The sequence below is a fragment of the Filicampus tigris genome, chromosome 1, assembly GCF_054856515.1.
Source record: "Filicampus tigris isolate MCC_2025a chromosome 1, RoL_Ftig_1.0, whole genome shotgun sequence".
In the NCBI taxonomy this organism is placed as follows: Eukaryota; Metazoa; Chordata; class Actinopteri; order Syngnathiformes; family Syngnathidae; genus Filicampus; species Filicampus tigris.
The window spans coordinates 22923337-22935366 of record NC_141217.1 but is presented as its reverse complement, the minus strand read 5'-3'; the positions used below and the strand labels follow the sequence as shown (position 1 = coordinate 22935366).

Here is a 12030-nt window from a genome sequence, read left to right as displayed (position 1 = left end):
TGAAAGACACACCCATATTCATGTTGCGGAGGAAGTTGTGGCGACTTGAACAAAGCAGAAGGGCAGGATCCTCATGAAAACAAAAATGCGCTTGACTGTCTAGCGTAATTGACATTTTTTTCTAGGGCTGTCCCAAACGATTATTTTTCTCCCAATTTATCGACTATTTTTTCCGATTAGTCTAACAATTTTTTTTTTTTTACTAATCCAGCAATTATGGTATAGACGATTAATTTACAAAAACACTTCTTAACACTTTGTAAAATTCTTTCTTTATTAAAGTTAAAAAAAAACAACTTTTGAGATTGAATGAACACATCTCTTTTAGGCAAGCATCATGAAGTGTGAACATGAATGAGACTTTTCTCTGTCCATGCATTACAGTGAAACAATGTGTGAGCTCATATTAAGCAGCCCAAGTATAACTAAAAAATAAATAACTCTTAAATAAAGTCCAATGAGGAGCACTCTCCACAAATGCAATGAGCCTCATGTCCTGGACAATCATTTTAAGGATACTTTGTGTGAGTTGAGATGCTCTTCCTGGTGTGCACTCCCCTTTTTTGGGGGAGGGAGGACTGTGTAACATCAGTTTGCTTCAACCTTAAAAATAGACAGATAAAGCAGAGCGCATACTGAAATAGACAATGATTAGCACAATGATTTTGAAAAGGCAGACGTTATATATTAGTGCAGTCACGGGCTATGGTAAGCAGGCCAGTGTTTCCTCTAGATGTTTTTTTTTTTTTTTTTTTAAAAGCAGTGGGTGCAGGACATCATCCTAAATACGATGTGCACGCTGTGCTGCGCCCGGGATCTGCACTGAGACGGTGAGACCGGGGCAGTAGCGGTTTGGATGTATAAACAGATGTCGCGTGTTACTGTTTGTGGGTACGTAAAGAAACTGAACCAGTTATGTTACCTGCAAGCACCAACACAATTTGACTGGAGTGCAATAGCTAACGTTTGCCCCATAATGCACTAAGCTGAAACACAACACTGTAATTTTGACTGCAATCTGCTGTTTCGAGAAATGAAGCTTAGCGATGCACGTTAATAATACGTCGCACATAACAGTAACTTTAGTGAAACCGGGTCGTATTAGGTAGCAGTTAGTTTGATGAACTTACGATCCTCTAGCTTTTTGCTTTCTGTCGTCTTCCAGCAGCAACTGGGTGACGTCGCTACGGGTGTTCGTTTATCACTCGTCTTTACACCAACTCGGCTTTACACAAGGATACAGACGACAAACTCGTCTTACTTTTCGTTGAAATATGTCCATACTTTGGACTTTCTTGTCCGCTTTTTAGCTGCTTTGTGTTGCCGCTCCCTCTTCCCCGCCCTGAACACACAAACCGGCGCCGCTGACATTCCTGCTGTTTTCCTTTCTTTTTACAAGTTTTACAAAAGTTTACAACTTTTTTTTGCACTTGTTTACAACTGACGGTATGCACGTGTTGACGTCTTTACATCATAGACACTCGCCGATATGTGCGTGCAGACGTATTTACGTCATCGACAGTATGTTGCGCGGGCCGACGCTTTTACGTCATCGGTGACGTCGACTAGACTGGCCCTATTTTTTTCCTTGCATTTTTTTTGATTGCACATACTAGGAGAGTCATTTTGATAAGGAGATTCAAACTCATACAAAGAGCAAATTAGCGTCTTGTCGTGAACTGGTGAGTTGATCAAAAAGTGCTGGACATTCACTGCATGATGAAAGGCCAGATTATAGACAGAAAGGCAATGATGTGACAGTGATATCATGACATCGCCGCAAAGGATTTACTAGTGTACAATCAGATAGTTTTGATCTCATTTTCTAGACCTTTGATCACATGATCGATATTTTGCTTGGCCACCATTTTGGAGGTTGAGATCTGGATCTGGACGATAAGATAGGCAAGGCTTGAAGCTGAACGATGAGGAGACCTATTCATGTTTGTTTTCTCTGTTTAACTGTAAGTAGTTAATATCAGCTATTAAATTTTACAATCTTGGTAGATGTGCTAAGAAGCTGGCAGAAACGAGAACGTTTGGTAGCAGTGGGAAAGACACAATAAGATGACAAAGTAGTCGTCATAAACAGCAATGATCCCTACGCACTGAAATGGTCCTGACGAGGAGAAATGGGCAACTGATTATAAAGATCAACCTTCTATTTAAATCATGTCTGTAATTTATTTAAATATGTTAACAGTCAGGGCTCCAAGATTGTTTTCTCTCGTAGGGCTAAAGAAGGCCTTGACTTGACTGGCTGAAAAAAATAATTTGTTTAATATATTTTAGAACATCAAATAAAATGCTGGAATAGCTTAACTGGATGTGATGTCGCTATAGAACCCGCTAACTCCTTTGTCTGAGGACGCAACCATACAATGATGTATCACGTTGCTTTGTCGGGCTGAAGATTGTTTCACTAGCGTGCTAATGCTAATGTTACCTAAGCTAAGCAACAGTGAGCACTAGGGGTGTAGCGGTACACGTCACCCACGTGTTGATACGTTTCGATATGGCATGTTCGGTTCGGTCCACTCATTAACGCGACCTTTGGCACGGGCGCTATTGAATGCTGCATGTGGGAGAGGAGAGTGGCGGCACAACAGTGAGAGCCAGAAAAGAGCCAGAGCTCGAAGGTCCCCCTGTACACTGCGGACTCCTGTTTGGGAACATTCTGGCTGTCCTGTTAAAATCGCCGATGGGGAAAGGTACATGGTTAAGTCCGAAAGTTGTGTGCCGACATTGCTACATGAGATGGGCATATCTAACATGCACGGCATCATCCAACAGTGAATGTTTCTTAGACGAGGAGGCAAAAACGTCCAACTTGAATAGTGAGATTTGTCATATTGTAGCGTCTTCCAGGAACACGCCGTCAGACACAGTTTAATTATCACGTTTGTATTAATCCAAGTACAACTGCTCGCGCTCTTCTTTCTCCGCCGCTCCACTCGTTTGCCGTACGATGCATTCATGAACCTCGGAAACATCACAACTCAGCAACACGCAAATCCGACCACAACACCGATAACCCAATTCGTTACAATATGCTGTTGAACATTCAAAGATTTCAATGCCTAAAAAGTGTATACAATTTCATAGACTTTTTAAAGTTACTGTATTTTTTAAATTATAAAAATAGTTTTAATAGTTTTATAGTTAGCAATAATTGTAACTGTTTTTGTATGTATTTTTTTCATCACAAAAAGTGTATATATGTACTGTCATGGCAACTTGGCTTTAACTTGAATACTTGGATGTGTCATAGGCTGTTGTTGCTGAGTATTTAAAGATGTCAGTGTCTTAATAATTTACAAAATGAAGAGATCTTTATTGTTAGTGTATTTTTTATTCTGGTGTAATTTCTTACAATATCGCCAGAATAGTTCGCTTTTATTTATTTATTTTTAAAAAGTACAGTTTACTTGTCATTTTTTCAAAATAAACATATATTTTTTAGAAATCTATTTTTTAGTACCGAAAATATACAGAACCGAAGTTTCCCAAAAAACAAACCGAACCGAAACGTGATTTAGCGTACCGTTACACCCCTAGTGAGCACCCTAATTCACAGAATCTCACATTGATTTGTCATTTAGTTGCCACAGACGGCGTGGTAATTGTAATTTTGTAACAATTCCCCAATGAGTGTACCATGAGAATTAAGTAAATGTGAGAGGAAGTTGGCTGGCAAATAACTTGTGCAAGGAGGACAGTCATGTTATAACAAGTATCTTAAACCAGCAACAATGAAGAAACACTGTCCAGTTTAAGATTTGGTGCAGAGCTAAAATGGATGTCTCCATCCAAGTGGGATGGTTTAGGTGAAAAGGGAAATGTTTCAATGCATATTGAAGAGTAACAATCTTCGTGAAAGCCACAATCGTTTTTTTTTTTTTTCTTGGCTAATGTTTTATCTTTTGGCCCTGATTGCAAATTGATGCTGGTAAACAGTCAAATGGGACTCCCCTATACTATTGCAGTCAAACCCCACACAGTAATTAAGCATTATTTGAAGTTGACTATTACCTTAATTTCCACACTATAAAGCACACAGGATTAAAAGCCGCAACATCTGAATTTAGCCATAAATATGAATACAGAATTTATATTGTCTGTGTGCTTTCTTAGCTGCAGGTCTCCGTGTTCTAACATCGGATATTTTCAAAGAAAGAGGTCATGCAGATTGTTTAAAAAAAACAAAGTTTTAATTACCTTAAACACCAGTAAACGTTTTTTTCCAAACAATACCCAACACAACTAGTTACCTGGTAGCATCCAAGGAAAATCATTGATCGCCATCTTCATCTTCCTCCTCCTGCGCACAAAACCCACCCGCCCTTTTCTTTGGTGAAACCCTAACCCTAATAGAACATCATAACAGAACCAACTACTGACCCAGCATACATTCATTAATGGTTAAAAATCAATGGGCGGACTTAGTGTTGAAGAAGTGTGTTTTGAAGCTGTTGGAAAGATGGAGTGCAGTACTTGGCTGCAACCAGCAGAGGCTCTGTTGATTTGTCTTTTAACTAGTTTGGTTGGTTGCGCCAATGGGAAGCTGAGCTACATCCATACAGACCTCCACTATGACTTCTACAGGCAGAATTATGTTATACACTGGCATTATATTTGCTTAAGTAGTAGTAAGGCAGATGAACTGCAGACATATTTCCTGTTGGACGTAGCACAGTTGACAATGGGCCTCCTGGTTTCTTCCTCTTTTGTGCAGCACATTAAGATGGGACAGATACAGGAGGGCTGACATTGTGACATGAGGTCATCAGTCATATTTCAGAGCATGATGTTATGAGTTGAGTTGGAATGAGCGGCAGCTTGCTGAGCCGCTAAAATGCCCAAGCGACAAACCGTTCCATGGTCTCATCATGTGCTTGGCCACCACAAATTCATCTCATGAGTGGAAAAAGCAGATTGCAAAACTGCTGCTGCTGCTGCTAAGTATTGTGATTTTATTTTTTTCCCCCCCTAGATTATTGCTCTTAAAGGTATTATTCAAATACGAAGGATGGGTCATGCAGATAGGAAAGATGTGAACCTTTAATTTGAGGTTACTGAAATAATACAAAAACACCTTGGAAAAATCCAATTTGCAAACTCTAAAATGTTTCCTGGTGTGCTATTGTACGGGATAAAGAAGTAGCATCTGGGGAAGACTGCCAGCCCGCCTGCCAGAACAGATGACTGCATGGGCCAGCAACGTTTGATAACTAGTAGATGTCAGTTAGTTTAGCTGGATGTTTAAATCAATGGAATAGCTGAGTTCACCTTGTCACTGTGTTAGAAACCCTGAAGGTGAAAACTCAAGGCAATTGCCAAGAACTTACAAGCCTAAAAAAAAATACTGACTGGTATACTGTTCCACTCCAGTCCTATGTGTGGCAGCAGAGGTCCATGCCAACTGCCACACGGAGAATCGTTTTTATCACCACATTTCCCATTTGTGCACCTGCCCCCAATGCAAGCGGACCCTAACTGCAAAAAGTGATTGAGTGCAATCCTCATTGTGCATCAAAATGTTATGGGTCCTTCCTTGACCCACTCACCACCCCTTTACAAAATGTGTGTATCGTTCAGCCACAATGATAATCGGTATACAGACAATAATTGTTGTATGATTTAAGGTTAGGCCTTTCTGATCATTCATTCATTCGGTGGGCCGGGGGGAAAAATGCACCAAACAACAACCTCTGGTGCTCATTTGAGAACCACAGCAATTTTTTAAAATGTATATAATCTTCTTTTTTTGGGGGGCGGGGGTCACTGCATCTATCAGAAAATTCCTATTTATTATATCAGCTGTGACCTTGCAGCTCTGCCCTAGTCTGTTGATGTCCCAGCTAAAGTATCTGTAGCGTTATTTTTTTAAATCAGAGATGCAAGTGAACTTTTCTAGATGAATTTTTTGCACCGATTCCCGATCTGCCCCTGTTTTTTTTTCTCTAGCACATCATGCTTTTCAAAATAATAATAATAATAATAATAATTATAATTATAATATAACAATAATATACTATTCAATATGGTAATATATTTATTAATATTTAGGAATTAAGGGTTATGTTTAACAACAATTTTTTTTCTGAAACATCATAGCTTTACAACGCTTGGTAAAATCTGTATTGTGCAACCTTTTATTGGTGAAACTCAAAAACAAAAAAAGGAAAATATTTCCAAAACCTGATGTGCTGGGAAAAAAGTAAAGACATTTTTCAAATCTGCGCCCATATTATACCCAAAGGGACACATAAAGACATCTATGATTAAAATTTGCTGTTGACCAGTGTAATTACAACTTGGTCAATTGCATTATTTGTGGTGTGCAGTCTTTCCACAGTAGATGTAATGTCAAGTTAGTCTGTCAACATTGAATTCTCTGTCTTTTAGGAGCCGGTGAGTCAGGAAAGAGCACAATTGTGAAACAGATGAGGATCCTCCATGTCAACGGCTTCAATGCAGAGTGAGTATAATACACGTGTACACGGGCAGAAGCTGCCGAGCATCTTATTTGTTAATAATCGTGGGGTTTCTGTTCATTGTGTCCCACTGTCATAACTTCAGTCATGCTTGCCATGGCTTATCACTTTTATTTTTAATGCTATCCAAAAAAACGTACTCCTGGTTTGTCCTCAAACACAAACTGCAGGATGACATTAAAAACTAATAGAAGAATAACATTACCTATTGGCTTAAAGATTGCTTCGAACAAAAAGGCATCACACGCCACCCCAAGTTGATGGCGGACAAGTGGGCGCAGTGTTTTGATGTTAGCACCGGGTGTTTTATTTTGAAAGTTATCTCACAGAGGCCTGATTTACTAAGATTCCAAAGTAGTGGACAGTAAATTGTGTGTTCACACTTACAGATGGTGCAAGCTTTGGTGGGCGTGTTGCGCATGATCTACTTAAACTGCGTGCTTTTACTAAGAACCCAAAGAGCGGGTGCTAAATTGCGTGTTCACTCACTTCGACAGATTGCGTGCGCTGCTGGTACCATAGAATAGGATAGAAGTGTCGTCACTGTCACATGATCAATGAAAATTCGGCATTTTAGAATTTGCAGAGCGTTGAGGAAAAAAAATATAAGCATTCCATTATAAAAAAAAAACAAACAAAAAAAACCCCACTTGTTTGCTGATCATACAGTTCATATTTGGGAGAATCATTTTATGATATGTGATTATTTACATTCAGGTATTGCATAGATTTTTTGGTCAGACAATATTGAAAAGGTAACAGGTGTAAAGTAGTTGAGATATTTAGGGCTTCAGCTATTGAATGGTTTTATTCGGATATCCAATTTAAAAGTCTGTCGAATAATCAGGTATTTGGATAAAAAAATATATTTTTAAAAATCTTTTCTTGGTTATAAGTACTGAAGACAAAAAAACACATATCCACTTAATAATAACGTCCAACTGGTTATCATTTTTAGTTATTCAGCGTTTTTATACTTACATTTAAACTGCATAGCAGCACACTATTTTCCTTTCTAGAAACATTAGTGAGATTTTAGACAACTCTCTCCCCTCGAGTTTTTGGTCCATCAGAAGCACAGTTAGCTGGCTAAAACAATACATTTGAGTAAACCTGTGATTTTTTTTTTTTTTGTTTAAAAGTGGTCAGTTGGAACAGCAACTGTGTCACACTGTCAGCATCAAAGTGTGCGGCGTCATTTACGTCTACTGCCTTTGAAAAGTAATCCGACGGCTCTCGCCAGCCCTGTGCTTGTACTTGTGGAGCCGTTGCTAAACTTTGGCAACGGGCACCGTACAATACAGTGTCAGCCTAATTAAGTCATTTTTTAGCACTCTTAATTGACGATTGAACAACAAGTTTAGAAGACAAGTCAAGTCAGCCTTATGTCGCCACATGCTGCCGGGAACAACTTCGGAATAAAAGGGCACCTAAGCATTGATGTCCATATATTATTTGGTAAAAGTTAGCCTTCTTGTTGTCGTCGGCGGTGCGTTACTGTCATGTATACCATAAACAATTGTTGCTGTGGTTAGCTTGACTTGTTCTTGGCAGTGCACACATAAATAAGTGGTACCTGAAGCAGAAAAAATGCCTCAAGCATTTTTGGGAATCGCGGTACCCGAATTACTCGAGGATTTGTTTCATCCCTAAACTGAATCATGATCAGTTTATGTGCATTCTATGCACTGTTAATTTGAAATAAGGTCCTGTTTTGGAATAAAGTAAATGAAAATATTTTTAATCCAATCAGTTGGTTAATCATTTATTCAAATAGTAATCGTTAGTTGAAGCCCTAGCTTGAAATGATGGAATTGTGTTAGTGGAAGACAAAACAAACATTACTTAGTTAGAGAAAAGAAATCTACCGCTCTAATTATTTTGGGTATGTCAGCAATCGCAGTAAAGCATTCATTTGACTTAACGTGGCATGTGGATGCATGTACCGATTCTGCATAACATTGCTTTTAAAACTTGGGGAAGCACTTGTGACTGGCTCCAAGATCATTCAGAAGTGCCAAAATTGCATCGCTGAATAGACAATAGGTGGTGTTGATAACTTGCAGCGAAATGAAAAGTGCTGCCTTTGGTGTCCTTTTTAGAGCAGCGTTGAGTAATTTGCCCAAAAGGAGCTTCTGAATTAACTGTGGCGGCTTCAAGGAGGGCAAAGTCATCTTTTGCAAGTTTGTAGTTTCAAATCTGCACCTGAGGCAGATGAGCGTATGACCCAGCGCATGACTCTTCAACACTGTGATCTGTGTGCGCACACTGGCCATGAATACATGAGACTGTGTGACTGCCTCTATTAACCAGACTCACAAACGCATGGGGAATCATCACTTCCGGGCAGATATGTGATGTTGCTCAGATTAGCTGCTAGGTTTCATGGTTCACACAGATGATCCTCAGTTACAATTTTCTGTAGTTTATGAAAACGTTAATGTCGTTTTCCGTTCTGGATGGGGTGCTAATAGTTTCTCACAACAAATAGGTATTTGGGTCAATTGATTTTTGTTCTTTAAAACTGATCTTTGAAGTGCTTGAATCTGATCATTGATGAGGGTTACCAACGGGTTATTGTACGGGTAGCCCGAAGATTTGCCGACGATTTGTAGTCGAAAAAAAAAAAAATTGATTTTAGATTTTAAATTCTCTTACCTACTGTGACATTTGGGAGATGTGGTGATTATTATGTTGGTGTTACAGTAGTAGCCCTATGTGAAGCAGACTAGTGGGTTGCTAACAACTACGGGTGGGGTCGATTCTTAGATGATTACAAATATATTGGGTAAATTTCAACAGTCATTTATTAAATGCAATAATCCTGACTGAACAAAAAAAATCTAAGTAGAAGTTGAAGAAGTGCAGTGCCAGACACGACATATGGTGTACAATAAGGCCGATATTTATCAATTGTTTTTACCTTTATGTACTCTAACCATTTATAGAAATTGTACGCAAGTAACACTGGCATCATTATTTATTACATATAAAATCTATACCATAACCTTGTATTCTTAAATATATGTAATGGCTAGAGGTGGGCGATATATATCGTTATCGATATCATCGTCAATTTTGCTTTCACGATGTGTAATTTTACATTATCGAGTATTAATACTGCCTCGAAGCGAGTCAGCCGACGGCCGCAAAGTATGAGGAAATGCTGAAAAATCAGCGTGCGTTGACGGCGGAGGAGGAGGAAGTGATAATCATTCGCAGAATCAGCGGGCAGGACCCGGTCACGTGACACTGTCCGCACTGCAGCCGAGCTGTTTCCTCCACATTTCCTGGAGGAGTGTCGAGCGGATATTCATAGCGAGGCGCGAGTCCGTGTCGTCCGTAGTCTGGAAATGGTTTGGGGTTGACAAGACTGACATCGGTGGGAATAACATTGTTAGATGTGCCAAAACGGTCACCGTGAAGAGCAATTCTGTTGCACCACCAGCCATACGGATTACGAGGAAAACTTGGCGACCGCGCGAGCACGCTAAACAAAAGCTTAATTACGCACACTCAGAAAACAGTCGCCGAGTTGAACCAACAAATACAAACGCACACATGCACTCACGCACACACACACACACTGAGTACTTTAACGAGCAAGTCAAACGTGACATCCTGGATGATTGGTTCACATTCAGTTTACACGCTTTTAGTCCGCATCATTCATAACTAGCCTGTATTCCGGAGGCATGTTGCGCAAACTACGACGGCTTATGAGTATGACGCCAAGATACACCCAAACATGAATAAAGTCACAAGTCTACACGTCACAGCGATGAATGAGTGGGAAAATGCACTTTTCTGTAAATTGCAGTTTTGTTATTCAACTTTATTCTGAATATGTTGGCCAATGTATGAGAATGGGTGTTGTCATGGCGACAACGTTTTTTTCTCTCGCTGGGTGACACTTCGTCACGCGTCACATATCATCAAATACATTTTTTTCTCCTTATGATTGCTCTAGTAGTTGGCAGTGGCACATCAGTGCAATGCAAGTTCTGCAAGGAATTGGCCTGGATGTCACTATTTCACACACAACCTAAAGCCGCAGTTTGTTTAAAAAGACTTTTTAAAAAATCTTGGTTTTATTATTATTAATCAGTCGAGTAATCTATTTTTTTCTGCCGAAAATCGACATTGGCCTGGCCCTAATCATAACGTCCACAATAATACCATTAATATTTTTTTGTACTTTTTTTTTTTTTCAATTGAAGTTGAGTGTGAAATGCCAAATGTATTGTCACGTGAATGAGTTCAACGAGCATTAAATGTATCTTTACCCCAGCTACTCGTACTCATTTGGTTTTAAGTTTTTAATTGCTGTAGTTTTTCTAAGTTACCATTTACAGCCACACCAGAGTTTCTTTGCAGTTACATGGGTACGTGGCAAAAGAAAATTCTAATTTTTTTATTTTTTATTTATTTTTATTTTTTTCTCAAATCAGCAAGACCAATGTCGCTTAGACGATTGGACCACCAGAAAATGGTGTTTAAACTTTGTCAGTATGTTAACAATTCAGGAAGTTCTGACATTTTAAAGACTTCAGAGAGCAGGCCAAAATGCCCCCTTGTTTCAAAACAGTAGAATGGCCTTTTATCAGTTTTTAGAAAAAGGCACGGTCAGGCGACCAGAGCAGTGAAGGGTAACAACTGAAATGTGTGTAACGAACACGCCCGCCTTGAAAAATTTCAAAACGATCCAAAATTTTGGCGCCGCATCATCCCCTTCGGCATTGTCATTTGCATGACCTCAAATGCCTCAAAACTACATGAGCTATGTCGATTTTTATGTTTACATGTCGTCTTTTTGGGATGTCTTATCCCGCAGTGCCTGCAAGAAACATCAAAGTACCAATGCAAATGATCAAATCTAAAATGAGGTGATAGAGGGGATCCCACCTACGTCATATCTAAATATAGCGGCGGAAAATCTATTTTTAACCGGCCAGAGCTCATTTTTTTTTTCTGAGAAGGAGCTCAAACAGACCTGGCGTGACGTGATCACACAAAAATAGGGTATGAGTAATGGCTTAACTGGGTACGTTGTCGCAGACGCAAGTTATATACTTTACATTTACCCTTGTTTGCTTCTGCAGCATGTTTAATCTTGGCTCTTGCTCTCTCTCGCTCTGTCTTTCTCTGTCTCGCTCTCGCTTTCTCTCTCTACTTGCATCTCTGTCGCCATCTCTCTACTTCGCTCTCTCTTATATACTATAAAATTTGCTCGTCTGCTACTGCAGCATGTTTAATCTTAGAGCTCTCTCTCGCTTTCTGTCTCTTTCTCTCTTGCACTCTCTCTCTCTCTCCTCCTAGCTCTCTCTCTACCTCTCTCCGTTATGTACTTTGCATTTACTCATTTGCTACTGCAGCATGTTTAATCTTGGCGCTTTGGCTCTCTCGCTTTCTCTCTCTCCCCCTACCTCTCTCTCTCTCTGTTATATACTTTATATTTATGCATTTGCTACTGCAGCATGTTTAATCTTGGCGCTCTTTTCTCTCTCTGTCTCGTATTCTCTACTTCTCTCAA

The 12030-nt window shown here is 39.5% G+C and overlaps 1 protein-coding gene across 2 annotated transcripts in view; it reads left to right on the top strand.

Annotated features, from left to right (window-relative positions):
- The window catches only part of gnas (GNAS complex locus), a 38905-nt gene that overhangs the window by 2163 nt on the left and 24712 nt on the right, over positions 1-12030 (top strand). The window contains exons 1-2 of one of the 2 annotated variants that reach the window (XM_086027203.1): positions 1861-1964; positions 6409-6481. In XM_086027203.1, the coding sequence (XP_085883329.1) occupies positions 6447-6481 (35 nt within the window). In that variant the 5' untranslated portion in view covers positions 1861-1964; positions 6409-6446. Of the gene's footprint in view, positions 1-1860; positions 1965-6408; positions 6482-12030 lie in introns of those variants that run through there. The other variant, XM_086027196.1, reaches the window with a different exon arrangement.